This window comes from Melospiza melodia, chromosome 8, assembly GCF_035770615.1.
Source record: "Melospiza melodia melodia isolate bMelMel2 chromosome 8, bMelMel2.pri, whole genome shotgun sequence".
NCBI classification, from domain to species: Eukaryota; Metazoa; Chordata; class Aves; order Passeriformes; family Passerellidae; genus Melospiza; species Melospiza melodia.
In genome coordinates, this window is record NC_086201.1 from 19,313,553 (window position 1) to 19,337,152 (window position 23,600).

A 23,600-nucleotide genomic window follows, 5' to 3' on the forward strand; every position below is an offset into this window, starting at 1 on the left:
TGGAGAGCCCAAGAAGAAGAGCATTACAAATAAGGCTGGTGGTGGCAATCAGTCCAAGCAGGGCAGTAACACTTCCAGTCCTTTCAGTAACACCACAGAGCCAAGACCCACTCTGTGGGGGAAGAGGTGCCTGTGATATTAATCTTTCCTAGGCAAAAAAATACTGCTATAACAAGGGATTCTGATTTTTTAAAAAAATATTCTAAATATGCCGCTTTTATTTATTTTAAAGTTTCTTTGCTTCAAAAGAAATTCATTTTAATGGCTTAATTGAGTCCAAATATCTATACCTCAGGAATGACTCTAAAGCTCTGTGCAGAAGGAGAAGCATATTTAGGCTATGCAGAGACAAATTTACCAGCATTCTGTGATGTATGTGTAACCCCAAGCAATAAATCTGAATAAAAATCTTTTAAAAACAGATGCAAGAAAACAGAGTGAAGCAGGCTTAATATGCACAGGTGTTGGACATGCATTTTTTTTGTCATTTGCCCCTTGTGCTTCTATCAGATCTTTTTTCAAAAAGGGAAGGGCATGCTATTTCTCTCTTTGCCAAGTACAGTCAAATCTTCCTACAGCTTTGTTTCTTTCATTACTCTGCATGGGCTTTAATCTGCTTCTGTCTCTCATGATTATACTGATACATTAATAAGGATTAGCAAGAATTTGTAAAATGGAAATTTAGGGCGTGAAGATTCCAAAATGTAAGGAATAGAAATTTCATCTATATAACCTGTGATTCCTTAGTAACCTGAAGGGTATTGTTACTGCTGCAGGCCAGAATGCTCATCACTTACTCACTGGGGATGCTGTGTCACTGCATGAACTGTAACAGATTGTAACTACACCAAGGTCTGAAGACCTGCTTATAAGAGTGACATAGAATACACTGCTGTTCATCTGAGTGATTAATACATATCCCAGGTCATTTTAAACTTCTGTTAACAGGGGCCTCAAGGACCACAAGGGGTTCAAGGAGAAAGAGGCTCACCAGGAGAAGGGCTTCCAGGAGCAAAGGTAAAACAGTCAAAGGGTTTTAAGACCAGAGCAGCACCATTAAATGAGTGCATGCCAAAACAAGTCCATAGAAGGCACAGGAATCTGAGAAAGTATCTTGTAAATTAATATTAAGATTTTCCATCAAACAATCCAATATATTTTGATGGAATTCACTTGGTTCAAACATGACTTGTAGGCATAGCTAGCCTTTGGGGCCTGTAAAGCCAGTATTTAATTTACCTGATGCTTGATTTGTGGGATCTAAGCCTGGAATGAATTCCATAATTTTAAAACAGCCTAAAGCATTTGACTCTAAATAAAATACCATTAAAAGGTTCCTAGATGAAAATCTAGCATTTTGTTGTTGGGTTTTTTTCTTAATCCTTATATAGAGATCTTTACTGTCACTATAAAGACAGCTTCCAAGCTTCTTACATACCTCAGACATTGTGTATTCATTTTAGCAGAAGACTGAATTCAGTTTGTTGGAAAAGAAAGGTGCTGTTACTAATGTGCAGATCCAGTGGCAGTAATGAGACTGGTAGTTGTACTACATGGATGGACTTACTGGAAGATTCCTTTGCTGCCCACTGAAAACCAGTTCCTAGGCTGAGTTGTTGCTTTGGCCTTTGGTTACAAATAACAAAGTGACACAGATTGTACATGAACTAAATGAGCAACTAAACAGTTTTCTCATTTTTATGCAAGCACCAATTCTGCTTGAGAAAACAATAATAAATGGTTTCACAGATGCAGAGCCCAACTAAATTTTCTCTGAGAGTAGCCCTTTACTAAAAATCTTAGGATTTCTGCTTAGCACAATACTTGTTGTCAGCCAGGTTGAAATTTAACTGCTGCTAGCAACATAATATCTTCAAACATCCAGTGTGTATTTTATGATGATGAATTATAGAAATTATTTAACCTCTTTGTTGATGGCTTGTATCTGCTTAGCAGATCTCATGAATGAAAACTAACAAAAATACAATTTGAAGAAAATGCATTTCAAAATCACTGAATTGCCACTGAAATACCAATTCATGTGGGAAGAAAAACTACAACTAGTAACTAAAACACAGCAACAGGGCACAGTGGGAACAAGCACAGATGAATGCATAATCTAACCAAAACTACTAGGCAGTTGAGATGGATAGGCAGAATAAAATAATCAGAGACATTCTGTCAGCATTATTGGAACTCTTCATTCTATAAAAAATGTACTACTTTTTATTGCCAAGTCTGACCTGGAGCCAAGCACAGAGTCCATATGTATCTCTAATCCAATCTATGGCTGCCAAGCATGTCAGTTCTTTGGTTTTAAACACATTTTAAACTGGTGATTTGTCAATCTAAGCAAATTTGCAGTTGTTTTCTTCAAGTCTTTTTACTACAAGCTCACAGTTTAGTAAAAAGGATAATGAAGGCAGATGTTCTAAAGCATCAGGAGTAAAGAATGTTATTTTAAATACAAATCCTCATAAGGAATTCCTGTCAAAGTTAAAATTATGGAATTGGTTACTAAGGATAGAAAAGATCTGTCTGGGGTGTAATTTTATTGTCTTGGGTGATTTTTTTGCTATTTAAACAAGCTGACATCTGCCTGTACATGTTTTATTAAGAGAAGTACAGAAAAGCACAATATTTGTAGCTTTTTTAGTAACTGGCACTTTCCCCAAGACCACTATTTTGTAAATGAACATTTAGAAAGACAATGACATTTACAAATAAACTTCTATAACAATACAGTCTACCTGTCTTCATCCTGGCAAATGCTTAGTGGGAGCCAGAGCCTAATTACCCCACTTCAATGAGATCAACCCACACTTTAATGAGATTAACCCATGAAAAAAAATAAGCAGAATTCAGTTTTTAGTTAGTCTCAATACTCATCCCTGCAGGCCTTTAAATCAGCTGTGGCTTTGCCATTGATTTGAGAGGAAGCAGAACGGGACCTTAAGTAATTGAGGTGGGCAGAAAGATAAAAAAGAAGCTTGTTCAGCTCTTTCATCAGCAATTCAGCAATTTCAAATTGCAGGGAAACCTCTTTTGAAAAGATAATCTCTTTGGTATCCTGGAACAGAGATGCAGGAGCAGCTTTCTGGTTCTTTTCATTTTGGTTTTCATTATGAGAGAGAAAACACTGTCTCTAGTTACTTCAGAGAGAACAGCTGTGTGTCTCCACAGTTAACAACTTATTATTTTTTCATGTAGGGAGATCGTGGCTTTGATGGACCAAAAGGCCCTCGTGGACTTCCAGGCATCAGCATAAAAGGTGACAAGGTGAGCAGTAAATACACCAGGGGATTAATGGAGTGCAAATAAATCCTATACAGGGAATACAGGGTTGATACTCACTGCAGAAGGTACAATGAGGCAAGGAACCCATAAAAGACACTGGATAATGTGGTATTTAGTAGAGATTTATGCCAAATAAATTCTCCCCACCCATTTTAATATCTCCTCATATCAAAATAGAAGATGTTAGAAAAGCATCTGATTCTGTGTGAAAGTTAAGGTTTAAAAAGGGAAAAAGAGACTAGGTTGTTTGCAACTGAACCAGTGGGGAATAAATGCATGTGTGAAAGATAAAAGGTCAGATCCCCAGCTTTACTGACTTCAGAAGAAGCCAGCATGTACTGACTAGCATGAGAGTTGTCCCAGATTGTTTCTGTATGTTTCCACAACTAAGCTACTGTACTTTGTTTGCCAGGGTGAGTGTGGCCCCCCTGGTTTACCAGGATCAGTTGGATTACCTGGAATTGGAATTCAAGGAGAAAAGGTACAATTTTCCCCTCACCCCACACTTCAGTGTATAGTAACAAAGACTATTTTATTCTTTAATAATTACTTAACTACTCTTCTCAGGGAGTGGAGGGCCCAAAAGGACCACCTGGCTCTAGAGGGCTACCAGGACAGGGGATACCTGGACCAAAGGTCAGGGAATTTTCTGAAGTAAAAGCTACTGTGCTGTTTTTATCATTATGTTTCATGATCAAGAAATGGTCTATCTCTGTAAATATTTACATTAAACTGGATTGCTGAAAACCAATCTAAGTATTGTCATAGATGCAGGAAAATATTTTCTTTATTGATATTATAAACCACACAGCAGATCCTACTCCACTGAAAAGCCTTGGTAAACTAATGCCATGGCTACTTATTTAGGTTTTTGCCTGACTCACACAGAAGCTTTCAGGTGCCACATCCCAGACAGTGAGCTGCACTTTGCCTGATACACTTCCACTGAGAGGGTTGTCTGCCCTGAGCTTGTGGTTTCTTCATGGCAAGTGGAGGTGCAGTAAACCTGTTACAAAAACTAGCTGCCCTTAAAAGAGAGGACCATCCCAATTTCCATATCATCTTTTATTCTCACTGTACTGTTTCCATTCCAGAAAAATACATACATAGATACATTAGAGATTGACTGCCTTCCTTGCAACTTCTCCTACCTATTGTCTCACCTGAATTTGTATCTACGTATCGAGATGTTAAAAATGGTCCATGGTGCAAGGAAGACTACTTTTTCAGAAGAAAATCTCTCAGAACAACTTAGCCTTAACTGATTCACAAAATACAGAACTGTTAATGAAAGACATCACCCTAGAGGTGTTTGGAATGGAGATTTAAAGTAATTTCCTGAAAGATGTGACAAATTTCTGAATGACTTAAGGCTATTAAAGCATGGTATAAAGGAACTAGAGGTGTAAGTGGGTCAAGTGTCTGTGACAAGTAAAGAACTTTGCAGAATCAAGTATCACCTCTTACACTTTAAGTGACTGTGCAGGGATATGATTACCACTACTAAAAAGTGAAAAAAAACATTTGTCTTTGGATGTCATATATGCTCCTGAAATATCAGCTCTTTGGCAGGAAGGATTCCCAGGGACATACAAGTGTAGATTTACAGCATTAATAATTTCCACTAACAGCTCCTTGGTGACAGCTCAAAGCATGAGGCAAATTGCCAATCTTTGTGACCAAGGGTTTAACACTTCTTACTACAGACAAGATTACACTAATCTTTCCTAAAATTTACACAATGAACCATATGCTTTTATATTTTTCATAATAATGCTGTTAAAAATTAATATCTGTTTAAGGGTGAACAAGGCTTACCAGGAGAGACTGGAGTGCCAGGAGAAAGAGGTATTGGAGAACCTGGTTCTAAGGTACATTGTTAACAGAGGAATTATTTAATCTATTTATTCATTTGGATTATAAATTTCCTAAGTATGCTTTCTGAAGCCACATAAAAACAGGCTTAGAAATAACTTTTAGATTCTCAGTATTTTGAATTTTTAACAGAGAGTTTCAATGACCTCCAGATATGGCAGCATTTTAAATACCCCTGTTCTGTAAAAAATAGTAAGATTTGTGGTGACTGGAAACTTCCACCTGCCTGGCTCACGCTCAAGTCATCATTGCACACAGCTCACCTACAGCTCTGTGCAGAAAACCATCCAGAATATTGAACAGCTGCAGAACTCACCGCCCCAAGTGTAAGCTACACTGTAGCAGAGAGGTGAAAAAAAGCCCAGAACAGTGGTTATTGGGCTGCTCCTTCCCTTTCCACACAGAATATAGTGGAAACAGAGCAGCTACATCCTCACACCTTCATAAAAGACACAAGCTGTGCTGGTGGACAGAAAGAACAGCTGAGTTGCTAAGAGGAGAGGAAGCTGTAACCAGATTGTCTTAGTGCTGAAGTGCCCAAACAGTACCCAGTCCCTATGGCATTAACAGCCAGATTAACATAGAATAGGGGAATCAATGAAAAAGTACTTTTGTGACAGTGGAAAGGCACAAGGCTATCCTGGTTTTGCTCTTGTTTGTTAGGGATTTCTGACAGTGGCTGGAAAAGAAAATTATTCCATTTCTCTCTTTAATTTCACAAAAGACAATAAAACTGATAGAACCCATTTCACCACAAATTCATCTAAAATCAAGTCAGGCTCCTGGATCTTACATAATTAGGGCCATGATAATTCCAATGACATTAATTGATTTGTATTGATATTCATCAGCAAGATGTCAATCATTGTGTCATAATCAGTTATATCTGATATTTCCTTAATATGCTGCCACTTAATGAAATGATTGCATTATTTTTTAAGAATAAGCTGAATCATTAACAGCTAATAATTTTAATTGCATAGATAAAATGCACACTTCAAAACAATCAGACAGTAGGATAGTACCAAGTAATGAGAACTGTCTTCATAAAAAAAGACAAGACTTCACATGCATAAATGTTTTCTACAAATATATTTAAAGTTAAAAAAAATTAAATAGATTTCCTTAATTCAGAGAAGGAAGAGTACTGAGCCTGCATTTAATAGAAGAACTTACTTTTTACTGATGTCAGGGTGATCCAGGGCCTTCAGGACTGGCAGGTCTTCCTGGTCTTCCAGGAGAAGATGGAGCCCCTGGACAAAAGGTTGGTTCATCTCTCTCTGCAGTCCCTCTGCTTCACCCCAAGCATTGCTATTCTCCCTGTGCTGACACCCAAACCTAGAAGAGAGAGTGATCATGGACAAGGGGAAAAAAGTACCACGTTTTTTTTCAGAAAAAAAATCTCTTTTGAATATACTTTTTTAGGAAAAACTTCACTTTTTCTAATGTTTTGGGGTGGGGCATTGCCTTATCTTGTTTACTCTTGTGTGCTTTGTGGAAACCCTGCAGTTCAGGAGGGAAACCACTAAAATGGCTATGGGCAAGCTTAACTGGCCTTGTGACTGTGTTTTTTAATAGATTCAGAATTTAAGGTTATATACTCAGGGTTCAGCTGTCTCTCAGGAAATGTGCTACTTCTCACATTCCACATGGAGTTGTACAGTGCTCGCTTCTGAATATGGGAAAGAGCCCCTGGACACACCTGACAGCAGTGGGAGTTTTGTCACTGACTCTGAAAGGTCTATGGTCTTCATGAACTTGTTCAAGGGAATGCCAAGTTTGTCTTGCACCATGTCCATGCAGTGCTCTGAGACACTCCTTTGATTTTTCTATTCAAGGGTGAACCAGGGTTGCCTGGTCCTAGAGGTCCTGAAGGTGCTCCAGGGATTGGAATACAGGGGGAAAAGGTGAGGATTTCTTACTAAAGGTGTCACTCAAAATTGGAATGTTCCAGGAATAGGTTTGGCAAAGACTTCTCTTTTTTTTTTTTGTCCAATATAAGTAACAAAAAAATATTATTCTGGACTCATAGTTGTTTCATTTTTTGTTGTAATTATTATAGCCCAGTAATCTGCTTGAACAGCCAATTTTATCTTGAGAAATTTACAATATTCTTAGTTTTTCTTTGTGATCAATTAATTTGCCCTATTTGCCTTCAAATTAAAAAAAGAACCAAGTACTAGCAGCTGGATTATATTTTCCTGTTTTGATTATTTTTCTTATTATCTTTTTAATGTAATTACTTAACTTGCTTTTCAGCTGCAATTATTCAACCTTTAAGATTCCTTTTGGCTTTTATTTTCTTCACAGTATTCTGTGGTAAACTGATTTAATTTCAGATGAAATCTATGCCTTTTTAATTGTACAAATCCAACACTTTTGGAGACAATTCCTGAGCAGAATTAACTGACTTGCCAGTGAAGGCAATAGGAACAGCTCATGTGCACCACCTACAAATAGATGTTTTCTATCTTTACTGACATTTACAATTGATTTCAGTTAATACATTCTTAAATTATTTGACATGTGTGACATGTCTTTTCCATTTCTGTAGGGAGATCAAGGACAGAGAGGAGCACGTGGATTAACAGGACCAACAGGAATGCCTGGACCTGTTGGAGCTAAAGTGAGTTTATTGCTGTGTTATATGTGTAAAATACTCTCCCAAAGCTGTACATTGTTCCAGATCTCAGAAACAACTGCTCTAGAATGAACTCACTTTATAAAAAAATAATTTCAAAAAAGTTCAGCAAAGGCTTCTCTTAGCAAGAATCCCCATGATCCCTACCAACAACTGGCAGTGTTTTTTAAAACCCTTTGCATTTACCATATTGCTTCCCTGTTGGCTTGGAAAATGTAAAGCTATATACTTTTATTTTTATACTGAAATATTTGAGAAGATAGTATGGTGTATGGCATATAAATACATGACAGGACTTTATTTTCCCTTACACTGACTCATACCTGACATTCTTTTATGGACTTGGAGTTTCTGTTAAAATACTCAGTACTTAATGAAAGCTACTCCAGGTTTATCCTCCAGTTCCTTATTCTTTTGCTATTTATACACACAAGAGTATTTCCCCAAAAATGAAAAAGAGCCAAAAAAAGTAAACTGAAAGATACATTTTAAAAAATCTACTCTAACAGAAATGTATAAATGTTTTCAGTATACCTACCCAGCTGGGCAGGGAGTCTTGAGCACTGCATGTGGTGGACCAAGCCTTGAATACACTAAGAAAGGGACTTCTAAAAACGTTTGTTTAGTGAGTGAGAAGAATCTCATTTCCATGGAGAAAACAGAATATGGTAGTTATCAGTTCTCCAAATATTAGATTGATCTCTGCATAGAATACTTATTAGAAATTCTAATCAAATTTTAATGGAATTAAATGTAAATTGTTGCATAAATGTTTTCTCTGTGTGATTTTCCTGCTCACTTTCAGAAAAATCCACTGTTTTTTCTCTCCTACCTTCACTGCAGGGAGAGCCTGGTGCACCAGGACGTCTTGGAATGCCAGGCCCTCCTGGTAGATCTGTGCCTGGACCAAAGGTACCATCCACATTCCATCTCCTAGTGCTTAGAAACCCAGGGTGAAAAACTGAAGTAGGCTATGTTAATATTTGTGTCAACAATTCCAGCCTTATGAGGTCAACTAAGACTTCCTCTGGATTGCATCCAGTCTAGCTACCACTGTGCCCTGGTATTAATTGTATGGCAGCTTGAGGTGTGACCTACCTTTGTTCATTTCTTTATATTGAGTAACTTTGGATATCAAAGCACATTTGTTTATTCTTTGTATTTTTTCTATTTACTCTTTCATTTTCATTTATGCTTTTGGTGTTTTTAATGTTTGCAATAGCAATAAATAAAATGAGCTGTTATGTTCATTATATATGAATTTGTACAAAAGAAACCCACAGCCTGTGGTGTTTAATAAGATATGTAAGCAGAGGATTTATTTTCTTCATTGCAGGGTGACATTGGGTTACCTGGTCTTGCTGGACCAATTGGAGAACCAGGTTTTGGGCTTCCTGGGGCAAAGGTAGCTCCTAAATTGTTAAACTGATTTCTGATACAACTGTAAAATAAGGCAGGAGGATTTCAGTGAAGCAGCAACAAACCTCCTAGGATGGCCACAGTGTTCCACTGAAATGTCCCACAGTTAATGTGTGTGTCCTACAACTCTGGCAGAGTAGAAGGATTTGCAGAGCTGGATAACCATGGATGGTCAATCCTCCAGAGTCTGTAACTGTAATCTTTCAGATGGCAGAGAACCAGGAGAGGAATGACTGTTTCTAACTGGTGTGAATTCAGAGAGAACACCCCATTAACACTGCTTACAAGAGCCTACATGTTAATTAGCAAGCAGCTGATTTTTCTCAGCCAGGCTCCTTTGCTTCATTCATAACTTCAGGGTTAACTTCATAACACTCACAACACAGGGTTCTAGTGTAAGAAGAACATGAATATGTAGCTAATCTCTAATGGCTTCTGTGTACCACTGCCTCAGTGGTACCTAGATTCAACTTTCATAAGCCACTCTTCATTCCAGCAAAGATTTTGTCTGGAGACCAACAAACTCAGGACATACAAACCTGTGTTTCTCCAAATATACCGGATCTTGCCTGCCCCTCCACCACCTTTTTTTCTTAGTGAGATTGATAGTACTTTTGAATACATCCCTAATCCCTTGTTCTTTGAGTCAACTGAACAGAGTAACTGAAGCATGAGAAACACGTGACAATCTCTATCTCTTTTTGATCAGTCAGTGGTTTTCAAGATTTTTACATTTATTTTCATCAGGAGGAGAATATGCTGATGGAATCACATAATTTTTTGGTATAGAACAGTCAATTCAGAGAACTTCATGTTGTCCCATTTCTGGGGATCTAACAGGAAATAATCAACTGCAAGCATATCCTTTGCTCAGAGTGGCAAGTCTCTCTCCCTCAACCTTGAGCCCCCCAAAGCTCTTTCAATTGGGCAATACTGCATGTTTCTGTGACTACATTCTTCACTTCTTGCTGTCTTTGTCAGCATTAGTGGTTCTGCTTTTGTTTAGTTCTTAGATACACAAGCACACAGAGTAAAGCCATAGAGGGTAAAGCTTTTTACAGCCTAATTTTTTAAAGTTATTTTTGCATGGGTCTTTTTTTGCCACTGTTTTAAATACCCATATTTTGGGTAGCTACAGGAACAAATGCAATCTTGACCATCTATTCTATAGCAACTGAGCAACTCACTGCACCCCCCAGTGTGGCTGGGAGGGTTAAGGTCCTCTGAGTTTTCTTGGTAAATCTGTTCCTGAGATACTCCAGCTGTCTGGATCCATGAAAGGAGTTTAGTTGTACATTTCCCATAGGAAGATCCTGTTATACTCAAAAGGTCTAATGCGGTTCCACAGCATTACAGGAAATTAGAATTCTAGAACAAATTATGATAAATATATGAGAAATACCACTAAAGTAATTTCTTCTTATAAGTAGGCCACAAATGACAACAGACAGAGGTCTTGAAAAATATTAAAATTAGTGACTCAGAAGTGTAGATCATGAGCACTATTAAATGTCACTGGTTTAGTCCAGGATTAAATAAACCTAAAATATAATAATTCACATAGTAAAATACATTAGCGGATAGACAGATAAAATCAAATGATAGTGTATTTGCCAAGTGAGTTTGACTTTCATGGATAATTTCCTGCTAGCAATTGTCTTGGCATTCACTCAGGTGTTTCTCCTGCCTTCATCAGGGTGACCAAGGCCTTCCAGGACCCCCTGGGCCCTCTGGGCAAAAAGGAGATGGTTATCCCGGCCCACCTGTAAGTTTATAGATTTTTCTTTTCTGTGAATTGGGAAGAAATAAGTGCTACGCCTAAGGGATTATCCTACGTGTCTGACATGCTAGGAAAGATTTGCTGGTCTAAAAGCCTAAAAAGCCTAAAACTCCTCAATTGTGGAAATGCACTTCAACACAGAATAACATGAAATCTCTCTCTGAAATAGCACAAGATCATCTCTGTCCTTTTCTCTTGATACACCCTGTAACATATTCCAGGTGGGTTCTTTTTGCCAAAGTATCACTGATGTTTCAATCTGTTCCCTCAAAATCTTCCTGCAGGGTCCTGTCTTCTGCCCAACCGTCCAAAATTTATTCCCAAACAGGAAAATACAATCTAGCTAAGCAGCTGGATCCATATACATCCCAGAACCACTGAAACAGCAACTGGTGCGCAAAGAGCCAGAACTAATGGTTACAGAGGCCTTTATTGGTAGATATAACCAATCCCTTCAAAGAGATGCAAAGAGAAAAGGCTCCTTCTTCTCCCTTCCCTGCACATGTGTGCAATGCTGAGCTCACACATCCAGTCTGCTCTCAGTGTGCTCCACCAGCCATGGCAGTTACCTGCCTGTGCAGTGAGGAAGGCTCAGAAAGGTTGCTGGCTACAGGCAGGGAGTTTGGAGCACACATACTTGCATTTGCCTATGCTAAACACAACAGCAAAAGTGCTTGCATTTGCCACACCGAGGAACCAAAATTAACAAATATCAACAAGGAAATTGATTTATAATACTTTCTGCTATTTTTGTGCAACCCAATGAAGAACTACTTCTGCAACTGCCTCTCCATATTAGACCCCTCTACCTTTAAACACATTCAAGCTCCTGCATGACATGCAACACACATGTAAATGCTACTGACACTACTTCTGGCATATCAGAGTAAAGTTTAACCAGTTGTAGATCACAGTGATCCCATTAAGAGCCAATATAGTTTAAACACTACCATGAAAATATTAACAAATGGATGTAGTCAATGTAGCTGTAAATTAAATTTATATTTTGTCTGTGCATACAATTTCAGGGCTTGCCAGGCCTCCCTGGGATTCCCGGTGAGCAAGGCCCAGATGGAGTTGGACTACCAGGACCTAAGGTACAGGCTTCAAGTTCTAGGAAAGCAAATACTTGTGTATACTCTACTTCATAGAGATACAATTCCTACCTATAGGTCACAGTCAGAATTCCTATTTAATCCAGCTTTAACTTTCTTCTCAGTATATAAAAGGTAGATCTTTTTTGGTTTAGGTTTGTTAAATTTTTTTGGTTTTTTTTGTTTGGAGAATCTGGAGTTCATTTTATAATATGGGAATTGTAATTCCTGTGTAACTGTGCATAATTGACTTGAATACATTTACACCACCAGCCACTGTTTATCCCCAATACCTTCCTTGCCCTGCCAGCAATATCCCTGGGTTGGCATTGTTTGGACTTGCACAGTTCAATAGTTCTCTTCTCTTTGTCCCATTTGGGTGTAACAGATGCTTGGAGTTCTAGAGATACATTAAACTTTGGTATTCACTACTTATTTCTTAAAGTATTGGCTTTCAGGGTGATCCTGGTAGTAGAGGACCAGCTGGCCCCACTGGTCCCCCAGGAAAAGGCTTGCCAGGACCAAAAGTAAGAGATTTAAACAACTATGTCTCTCTTTGTCTAATTTCTAAAATGGGGGGGGAAGTATACCATACAAATGTGTGATTATGTATAGACATCTGCATGTTTACTGTCTTCACTGGAAACAATTAATCCAACAAATAATCTTTATTTTGTAGAAAATCAAAAATATTTCTGGTGACTAGCCATAAGACATAGCCTCCTTGTGGCTGCATATGATAAATGATAAGGTGATAACCAAGCAGTGAAAGATCAATGACAAAACATTTAGGTCCTGCAGACATTAGCTGCAACAGAGTGGCAAAAATTTCTTCAGACCTAGCATTGGTCAGAATTAAGGGCCAGGCAAGTACTTACTATGTGTTGCCTATACTACTGTTACAGCTATAGGCACTACTGTTGAGTTCTTTTGGAATTAACTCCTCTTTTTTATTGTATAAATCAAATAATCATCTAATAGCCAGTATGAGGATTGATCCCTGCAAAAAGGATTATATTTGTAATTATTTTGTAACCATGACAAAGGCCTAAAAAAAACTGTAACTATAAAAAGCACTGTATAAAAAGCAAATTTCACCTCCCTAACTGGAAACTCTCATGCTTCTACAGCTGTTTTAGAAGTCTATTGAATACAAAAGAAATTGTTTGAATGTAAATTTAAAGGAACTCAACAATGTCAAATGCAAAGATGATGCAACATAATAAGGAGTTACCTGCACACTGTGACTTACTGGTCCCTGAGATCCAGTTGCCATTGGCAGGAAGGCAGTGTCCAGAGAAAAGCAGTGGTGAAGCAAAGCACCTTCTCAGGCAGCACTAGTACCAAGAGACAGCATGTCCATGGGATTCTCACAAATGAGGAAATTGAGGATTTCATGCAGGGTTACTAGAATAGCAGTACAGACATAAAATTAATATGTACTGTGTGGGTTTTGATTGCTTCCAGTGAGTAACACGGAATGGGAACATTTTCCCCAGAGTTCTATTGAAAACGAGCTTATAAATTAGCAACAAGTGTTTCTTTGCAATGCCACATTAGTATGTATATGTATAGGTCTTGCTGTGTAATGGTGGTAAAAAATAAAAAAACAATAATAATCTTCTCTTAAATTTTAATTGAGTCCCCAATGTGGCACCAATAAAATCCATCCTTCAATGCAGCATATATCTCTATCAGCAAGGTGATTCATGTTCACTAAGTATTAAGCTAAGTGACTCCTTCAAAGTATAAACTGGATTATTAAAATCTGACAAAGGCCAAAAAGAGTATTTCTCAGCTAGAGCAAACCAGCCTGATTTCCACTACTTATAAAAAGCCATGTTTGAGGGTAGAGGAAGGACAAGAAATTACACAGTGGTATAACAATTTCTTGTGTATTTTATTATGAACATCCTCTAGGGAAGCATAGGACGCCCAGGGCCACCTGGCTCTCTGGGACCTCCTGGTGAAGGCATTCAAGGAACTAAGGTAAAGAGACTCAGAGTTCAATATTTAACCTGTGCCGAGTGGTCAATCTGACCATCACGGCGTTAAGGAGATTTCACATTGTTTCTCATGTGCAGAGAGCCTCAGGCTAGAAAATGAGAAGGATAATGTGAGCACCTGCACAGTACGTTCTGTCTGCTGCTGCAAACTTGCCCAAGCATGTGTGTGTTGAGGAAAGAAGAATGAACTTTTATCAGTTAAAGATACCTTTACAAAATTAAAAATACCACTCCCTCTTCCTCAACTCTCATGCCCACAGAAACAGTCTGAATTAGTTATGTGTACTACCACTCTACTGAGTAGAGAAAAAGCCTCCATCCTGAATGTGAGTACTATTAATTTTGCCTTGTAATATGCACTTTTACCCAAAGCATCAGTCAGATGAGACAGACTCAAAAGATAGAAATAAAGGCAAAATGAGAAGGTATAAAATGGGATGGAAAGAGGGGAAAAAATAAAACTGCAATCAAATTAAAATTAAATCCAATAATGATCATAAGTGTTTTCAATATTGTCTATCTTTATACTGAAGAAGTATTTGAGAAATATAAGTTAGCTACTACATTGTCTCAAGTGCCTCAAGATCCTAGTTAAAATGCAGTTTAAAAAACTTTCCCTTTGAACATTTTAAATTACTGTGTGATGAATGATTACAAAGGGTTAATATCACTACCTGTTTTATCATTAGGGGGAACAAGGCATTCAAGGAATGCCAGGACCACGAGGCCCCCCTGGAGATGGGCTTCTGGGAGAGAAGGTATGATGTCTAAATCAGAGATAATAGTGAGATAATGCCCTAGATGGAAGCCAACACACTCCAAATGATCTTTTACTGTCAGTTCTCATTGAAGGCATGTGAATTCTGTGTAAAAGGAGCCCCAGACACCAGAAGATTATATTTTTGTTAGAAGTTATATTGTTATTAGAAGCTATATTATTATTTTATTATTAAAATAAGTATTAGATTTAATATCACTTCCTTTCACCTATCTGCTATGCAAAATTTTCTAACTAAATCAATGTTAAGAAAAAGAGAATGGTGGGCTGGAATCAGTTTTTAAATGCGATCACAGTGGCTCAGAAAGGCTGTACTAAGTCTACTAAAAATCAAACCAAGATGCATCTGTTTGCTATGCCAAACACCTTTTCTGGGCTAAAAAGTTTCTCAGAGTGATATTCCCTTTATTAATTTCTTCAGTGTTATCTTATTTTTCTAAGGCACAGATAATAATTTCCATCATGCAATAGCCCATAAAACCTCTCAGTCTGCATGTAGTTGCTTGAGATGCTTCATTGTTCAAACCACTTCATGTATTTTTTCCCATAAAAATGCTTAGCCAATACTACAAGTTATTAATGAAATTCACAAAGTACCAATTTATTTAAATGATCTCTAACAAAGATGTCTAACTTATGTCACCACCTTAATGTGCATTCAACAAAGGCTATGACAGAGAAATTTGAAAAGTGTAACAAAAGCTGACTTACAATTTCTGTCTGCTTACCACCATGGTTTTAAAGGGAGATCGAGGAGCTACAGGTGACAAGGGGAAAAAAGGAGAAAAAGGTGATGTGGGTGACCCTGGTTTATCTGGAGAACCTGTGAGTAACTCAGGTTTATCGCAGATGTTTTTGTAAACCACTCAGAAACAAAGTTGGGCTGTGTGTTCTTCTTTCTCTTTAATTACATATAATCTGAAACTTTCAAGAAACTGAAACTATTAAAAACTTTAAAAGCACAAAGAAGACACTTACTTGATTAATACCCCACTTCCCAGATGGATGTGGTTTCTTCCTTAAGGCAGTTGTCATGAACTCAACCAGCAATTAAATACTACACAGCCACTCGATCATCTACCTCCCAACACTGGTGTGATGGGGAGGAAAATTAGAAAAAAAAAAGTTAAAAAACCCACCTAACAAGCTAAAGACTCATGGATGGATATAAACCAGTCTAATAACTGAATCTATGAAAATAATAGTCTATAATAATAACCATAGTCATAATCACAAAAAGCCAGGTGAAGCCCAGTAAGACTGCTCCCCACCCTGTGATGGATGCCCAGCCCACCCCTGAGCACTGATGGGCCCCTCCCAGCTGACTCCCCCAGTTTCTGTGCTGGGAGTGCCCTCCATGCTCTGGAATATCCCTTTGGCCTGGCCAGGCCAGCTCTCCTGGCCATGCTCCCCCAGCTCCTCGTGCAGCTTCTCACTGACAGGGCATGGGAAACTGAAAAGTCCTTGACTGTGGGTAAGCAGCACTAGCAACAACCAAAACAACAGAGTGTTATCAACATGATTGCCATGGTAAATCCAAAACAGCACTAACCAGCAACTAAGAAAGTGAACTCTATCCTGGCCAAAACCAGGACAGCAGTGAGGGACAACTGCCAGTCAGTGACCCAGTGGGACACCTGAGGTCATCCACTTCCCACAAACCTCCTCAGGAGGCTGCAGGTACTACATGCACAAGGCAGTGCACGTGCATCAGGACCACACGTTTTCTAGTTTAACTTCTATTGGAAAAATATTATTCTAATAACAGTATTGATGAAGTTGTATTCTGAATTACAATGCTACTATCTAATTGCAACAACTTAATTAGCAATCACTGTTACAGGGCAAGATGGGACCAAAGGGAGACCAAGGCCTATCAGTAAGCAAATTCTATTATTTAAATCCCATTACAGCAAGATATAAACAACACTATCAGAGGAAATGTAGTCTTTTAATTATTTTGGAAAGAGCTTTCTGATTAGAAGCCAACTCAGAAATAATATAGAAAGAAACCAACTCAAAGATTTCTGATTTTTTCTTATCTACTTTATCCTGAAATTGAATTAAAAGTTCCTGGTGACTTTAGGTATTTTTCTGCTATATGTTCTTTTATAGCTAGTGTTAGATTACCCAGGTGTGTACTTGCTGCAGGAAGGTTTTTTTGCAAGTATTTAAGAGTATGAAGAGCAAAGATCTTCAAACTTGTCATGGTCTATCATGCTAGGAACTTATTTATATTTCTGCTAAGCCTGTACCACATTTGAGTCAAATTCAGCAAAGTATATCAGTGAGTATATAAATATTACTACAGTTTATGATGAAAGCTGAGAAGCAGTAGCAAAAGGTTGTATTTGAAAGATTGACTCAAAGCCAGATGAGTCCTGTCATGCACTTCAAAATATGTAACAAATGATTGCTCTGGGAAACACTTTGTTCACATGCCACAGAAGCCCTCATTGCTCTGACAGACAGCTCTGAAGGCAGCAGTTTTGGGGTTTTGTGCTGATGAAGGCTTGGTAATTGTGGGCCAGGTACATCAGGGCTGACAACTCCCATTCTGTACTGGTGCCCTGGCATCTGTCAGCTCACTACAAGCAATCCTACGCTTCCTCAAGTTGCGTCTATTTCTCTGCTCCCACTACATTTAAAAGGGATATCATATTATGCAGATGCTAAAATATATATGCCTTTCAGTTTAAATAGAATCAATTAATCACAAAACATTTTTTGAAATAGCAGGAGCTAATTGTTTTAGATAGAGATGTTAATGTGTTATCAAGTTATTGATTCCTGTATGCATATGAAATAGTTTATTGTAACATGTGGAACTCATTCCCAAGTTTGGAAGTTAAACAGTAAGATTTTTCTAAGTCACTGTAGGACACAACAATTGATTATAAACAAAATATTTGTAAGTGTTAAAATTATAGGTCATTTAAAAGAGGCAAATTGTAAAATATTTTAATATTTAATTTTTTTCACATCCAGAGAGAAGATATCATTAAACTAATAAAAGAGATATGTGGTAAGGACTCAGGAAATCTTTACGTTCAAATTCTGTATTTCTTTCATTACATTTGCATTCTTCTCTTTTCCTAAAGCATGCCAAATCAAGTCATTGTGATCTGGGTTTCTTTTATTTTTCCTTTGTAGGTTGCAGTATTAAATGTAAGGAAATTCCTATGGAGCTTGTATTTGTGATTGACAGCTCTGAGAGTGTAGGACCAGAAAATTTTGAGATTATCAAAGACTTTGTAACTGCTTTAGTAGACAGAGTAACTGTAGGCAGAAATGCTACCAGAGTTGGCCTTGTGCTGTACAGTTTAGAAGCTCGGCTAGAATTTGGACTCAACAAGTATCCAACCCGCCAGGATGTCAAGCGAGCAATTAGAAAAATGCAGTACATGGGAGAAGGCACTTACACAGGAACTGCCATCCGCAAAGCAACCCAGGAAGGATTTTCTGGTGCTCGAGCAGGGGTGAGGAAAGTGGCCATTGTGCTAACAGATGGCCAAACAGACAAGAGAGAAGCTGTAAAACTAGATCTTGTTGTTCGAGAGGCCCACGCAGCAAACATCGAAATGTACGCAATAGGAATCGTAAATGCTTCAGATCCAACCCAGGCTGAGTTTGTGAGGGAGCTGAATGTGATTGCTTCAGACCCAGATGGAGAGCACATGTATCTCATTGATGACTTTAACACCCTCCCAGGTGCGTCCAGTGACCTTTTATTCTGCCTTATATCATCAGATGCTTCTCACAAGGGGGCAGGCTGGGAGACAAGCATTACCTTTGTGGATATGCTTTGATGCTGCAAAGTAATAGGAATCTAGACATACAGATCCCTTTTGTTTGTGGTGTCACATTATGGGGCAACGTGCCAATGGGGGAATGTCAGTCACCCAGTCTAGGAAAACAGCTGCTTAAACAAGTTTTCTAAGATGAATAAGTGCTCATACACTGAAAATCTGACTGTAAATCAGAATGAAACCCATTGTCATAAATGCTACTTGTTCACTTCCTGGGGAAATAATCCGTTTTCATGTTATTTCATGTTTTCAGGTTATTCACAGCAGCAAGATAGACAATTATTTTCCCATTAACAAATAGTAGTTATTACAAAGCTTGGATGAACACCCTTACCTAAGATCCCTGTATTTTCTACCATGTAGAGGACTTACATGCTGGCAAATTTGTGACCAAAAAGAACATACTCCAAAGAATCTGGAATAATCTTCTTAGATGTGTGTAAACAATCTGAAGGAGTTCTGGATTACATGCACATTAGCGACATATATAAGTAATCCAAATTTTAAGAATACATTGAATTTCTCATTATGATATGTTTTCTAATTATTTTTTTTCAACAGCTCTGGAGTCCAAATTAGTAAATCAATTTTGTGAAGATGAACATGGCACCTTACTATACAACCACAATGAAAATGGTGCAAGCATTAGTGGGCGATCGTTCCAGTCAGTATCTCCAAGTTCTTTACACTACATACTTCAGAAGAACAATGTTAACAGACAATCACTTTCAGCACAGACACTCAGAGTATCTACAGTAGAAAGTCCTCTGAGTCTTGGCCATCTTCCTCAACCATCAGCTCCGGTATGAAAATTCAGCAGAAGTTTAAAGTAGATATCTTTCTGTGCCACCTAACGTAATTTGTACCATTTCCCCTAATTTTCTGCAGGACAGGTACTTTAACTTGGTATGCTCAGAGCTGGTTGTTCTGAGTAAGAGCTCTGATGTTGCATGCAGGCAATTAACTAATAGCTATAACTTATTCCTGATATTGTAACAAGGATTCCTTTGTTTAATACAGTAATATTTGTGCCACAGTGTGAATCATAACAATATTAAAAGCAATTACACTGTTATAATTAAGTCTAAGAACAGTAATTGAACTCAATTGTAGATTATAATTCTAAGTCTATAAATAAACTTCCATAAAGCTCAACTAAAAAAAAATATTTATCCAACATTTAGATATGCCAACTTTCCTGGTAAACCAACCAGGAGAAGTTGAAATTCTGGTTTTTAACACTGAAGTCAGGGTAAATGCAAAGGAAAAACACATGGAGGGCTTGTTCACTTTGGAACACTTCACAGTATCTGGAAAGAAAAAAAATCAAATGCTCATTTCAGACCAACGTACCTTCCATAGTCTATGACGCCTACGAAGAGGAACAAGATGAAGAACAACAGCCAACCCTGCTGACAGGAAACACCAGAGGTATTTCTATTGTCATTCATTTCTTCATTCTCATTTTTGGCTGACGAAAAATCAATGTCTCATTTTGATCCTTTTCACCTGCAGCTGTGTTACCATTATTTTCACCTAAACAACCACCATCCAATAAAGGGATAACATCATCTCTCTTAACTGCAGGCCCCACACCAAGACCTGGTGGGTAACAGACCACTTTTCATTTTGTTACCTCTTTGCCTGGTACTAACTTTTAATAAGGCTTTAAGTCAGAGTAATTTTGTTCCATTCTCCAAAGACTTTGTGAGTCTGTGATGTAGAAGAGAAGTTGCTTCAGGATTTTATAACAGATCTAGTTGCAGTTCTTGTCTTTCCAAGTTCTGGATCCCACTGCTCCACTTAAAGCAAAAGCAAGGTTGTCTACAACCTGAGAGGGAGCTCCTAAGGGGCATCAAAAGGAGAACATAATGCTCACTGAGGGTGGGCCAGTCAGCAGGTCATTCATCAGCCAAGCAGGGGCAGTCTACAGAGGGGGAGACTTCACTAAAGGCAAAGACAATGATTTCAGAATTGGACAGAAAGAATGGTTTTCTCTTTCAGAGGAGCAATAGGAAAAAACCAGTGTTTAGTCATTTTAAGTATAATAATTAGCTGAGTACTTAAAGGGTTGATTCTTTTTATATGAAATGTCCAAATGTATTTTGTTCATCATTTGGGGCATTTTCAGTTTCAGTAATAGTGTATTTTGATGGAGCAACAGAAGAGAGTGATAGAAACACTCCCAATGTTTCCTGGGAACAGTGGCATGACTTATTCAGTCTCTGGCGCTAATGTTTTTTTAAAAAAAACTGACAAGATACCAGTTGCAAAAGACAAAATATTAGTCACAACAATAAACTTCACAGAAAACTGTTTTCTATCTCATGATGTTATTAAGGTGAGACTAAATTAGTATGTCACAGTCCTCTAATCCATATTTGTAGGAGTTTTTAATTCAAAACTTATGTACATGATTCCTATCATTTTACTGGATAAGCAGCACAAATACCACACAAAAGCAAGACAAGAGTTTTATATTCTTCTGAGTATTTAATGTCCCTTCTCCCATACCAGAAGGAAAATTAATGTAATACAGAAGGATGCAGCAGATGCAACTAGCTTACAGCTCTTGGGCTTAAAATTTCAGTTTGCTCACAAGACTGGTTGAATGTAATCAGATTTCAAAAAATATATTTTAAAATTATCATATTCATATAGTTCGCTCTTTTTGTATGTGGAGTCATAATATTTTTATTTCTGGAATTACCGGAATCATGCCAGTAAAGGAACAGTCTATTTGACTACCAAGATGCACTTATAACTTGTCTTCAATACTAACATCTTTAGAACTAAAAGTGAATCTTAAACTATTGTGCAAGACTAGCAGGAAAAAAACAAAAACCAAAGTAAGAGTTTTAAAGGTAAAATCTATGGAATATAATTGATTTTTACAAACTGAATGGTTTCTGTTCCTCTTTTTTTGTCATTTTAGAAAGTGCTGTGGGCCTGCGCTGCAAGCTGAGGCTGGAGCAAGGGCCGTGCCGTGCTTACACAATCCGATGGTACTATGACACACACGCCAATGCCTGTGCTCAGTTTTGGTATGGCGGCTGCCATGGAAATGCCAACCGCTTTCAGTCTGAGCAGGAATGCACACAGGCTTGTGTAGTTTTTTCTGCAGGTAGCAATTAGTCTCTACAATAAAAAATGGTGAGGTTGAAGCTATTGATTGTTTGGCTTTTTTATCAAGTATCCAGCGTGGTATCTAAAATCAAACCAAATAATTTATAGAATGCTAACATTAGGAAGTCACATGCCCTCTAACTAAAAAAGTCTACCTATGCAAGCATACTTAAACACTTTCAGTATTTCTTCTGTGGCCTAGGGGTTATAACAAAACAGCAAATTTTCAACAGTATCAAGAGTACAAAATTTCCTTTTTTACTCAGTTATAGTTAGACCAGTGTAGCATTTGTCATAACAGTTGCCCTTCCTTCACCTAGATCTTTAAATACTAGCATTGTACAATCACTAACTAGATCTTATTTTAAACTACATATATGGCTTTGAAAACCAATCCTTGGTCATTATGTAAGTTCTTTTCCCTTTGTTATGGAAATCTAATATTTGGCATGGATTCTGCAATGAAAGCTTCACTTCTTTTAAATGAAACTATTCTCACAAATAGTATTTTACTATCTAAAGCACAAAACATCAACTTCCAAATTACATGCAGAGTACTACTTAATACAGATAAATACAACAAATGCATCAACTTGTGGTCTACGTGCTCTCTGGGTCCCAAGACAGGGAGGAGGTTCAGTTACCCACCTTCCCTAAGCACATCACAGGTACATTTCATCCTTTTTTTTTTCAGTAAACTCTCCTCAGTTTTTATGAGCTAGCCAAGATCCATGACAATTACAGTTAAAACACATTGACAGATTTCTATGAGTGAATATACCAATAACTGGCATTACTGTGTTGGGTTAGTTCATGTCTAAAATGGTCCTTCCAATGTGTTTCTCGTCTGAAAGCCAAGTCTAATTTTTAAATGCATGTTAATATTTTCATCTTCCTAACTATTTAAACTTATGTTTAAAACATTAAACAGCACAGTTTATTGTCTGCCACTGTGATATTACTTTTTACATTTATATCTGCTTGTATATGTTGAATTTCCTGTTATTTAATATACTTTAAAGCTTATTTCTAATAAAACATTGTTGGTTTTACTGCCAGGACAGAAAATGGATGATGGTTCATTTACAGGACTAAAAACTTACCTCACAGCTAAATGACATTCACTGTGTCGTGTGCTTCTCATAACCAGATTTCTGCCACAGCCCTTAACAAGGCCAAACATCTCAGATTATGCACTCATCGATCATTTTTAGTTGGATTTGTGTGGTTTCTTTGGTTTTTTTTTCCCCCTGGGCAAATGGTAACATCAAGCATATCAACAAAAAGCGGAGTTTGGCCTCAACTAAAACACCCTCCCCGTTTGTGCTCTCGGAACCCTCAGCCCCTCTCGTCACGGGCCCACAGGGAGGTCGGGGCATTTCCCGCCCGCTGCTGTATTTCATCCAGCTGGTGTCCATCTCCAGATGGCTGCAACGGGCTCCTCGCCAACCCAGGGACAAGCTTTAGGGGAAGAACTAGCAAAGGACAAGTTTTTTTCTTATGAATCTTATTTGCAGCTTCCTGGGGTTTTTTTTAAATTGTAAAGTGGCAGGGCACTGCAATTAAAATTTGGATACAGCTTTCAAGACATTCCAAATTAAAAATTACACATCTCATCTATTTCAAAATAAACCCAAAACCACCAAACAAACACTGGGCCCCACAGATCCACAGAGCTCAAGGCTGCACTACCGGGAACGCCAGGGTCCCTCAGGCTCCCTTGGAGCCCCTCAGCCGAGCCGGGGAGGAACCAGGGCGGGCGCGAGCGCGCGCGC

At 38.0% G+C, this 23,600-nt stretch overlaps 1 protein-coding gene across 1 annotated transcript in view; it reads left to right on the plus strand.

Annotated features, from left to right (window-relative positions):
- Positions 1-22,943, plus strand: part of LOC134421017 (collagen alpha-1(XXVIII) chain-like) — a 33,687-nt gene extending 10,744 nt beyond the window's left edge. Inside the window, exons 13-36 of the mRNA XM_063161397.1 lie at positions 949-1,017; positions 3,211-3,279; positions 3,710-3,778; positions 3,865-3,933; positions 5,100-5,168; positions 6,365-6,436; positions 7,011-7,079; positions 7,727-7,798; positions 8,657-8,725; positions 9,150-9,218; positions 10,929-10,997; positions 12,041-12,109; positions 12,565-12,633; positions 14,027-14,095; positions 14,802-14,870; positions 15,635-15,715; positions 16,734-16,769; positions 17,879-17,915; positions 18,044-18,601; positions 19,261-19,454; positions 20,043-20,130; positions 20,215-20,304; positions 21,635-21,823; positions 22,885-22,943. Coding sequence (XP_063017467.1) covers positions 949-1,017; positions 3,211-3,279; positions 3,710-3,778; positions 3,865-3,933; positions 5,100-5,168; positions 6,365-6,436; positions 7,011-7,079; positions 7,727-7,798; positions 8,657-8,725; positions 9,150-9,218; positions 10,929-10,997; positions 12,041-12,109; positions 12,565-12,633; positions 14,027-14,095; positions 14,802-14,870; positions 15,635-15,715; positions 16,734-16,769; positions 17,879-17,915; positions 18,044-18,601; positions 19,261-19,454; positions 20,043-20,130; positions 20,215-20,304; positions 21,635-21,823; positions 22,885-22,943 — 2,373 coding nt within the window. The remainder of the gene's footprint in view (positions 1-948; positions 1,018-3,210; positions 3,280-3,709; positions 3,779-3,864; positions 3,934-5,099; positions 5,169-6,364; positions 6,437-7,010; positions 7,080-7,726; positions 7,799-8,656; positions 8,726-9,149; positions 9,219-10,928; positions 10,998-12,040; positions 12,110-12,564; positions 12,634-14,026; positions 14,096-14,801; positions 14,871-15,634; positions 15,716-16,733; positions 16,770-17,878; positions 17,916-18,043; positions 18,602-19,260; positions 19,455-20,042; positions 20,131-20,214; positions 20,305-21,634; positions 21,824-22,884) is intronic.
- Positions 22,944-23,600: the final 657 nt, after the last annotated feature.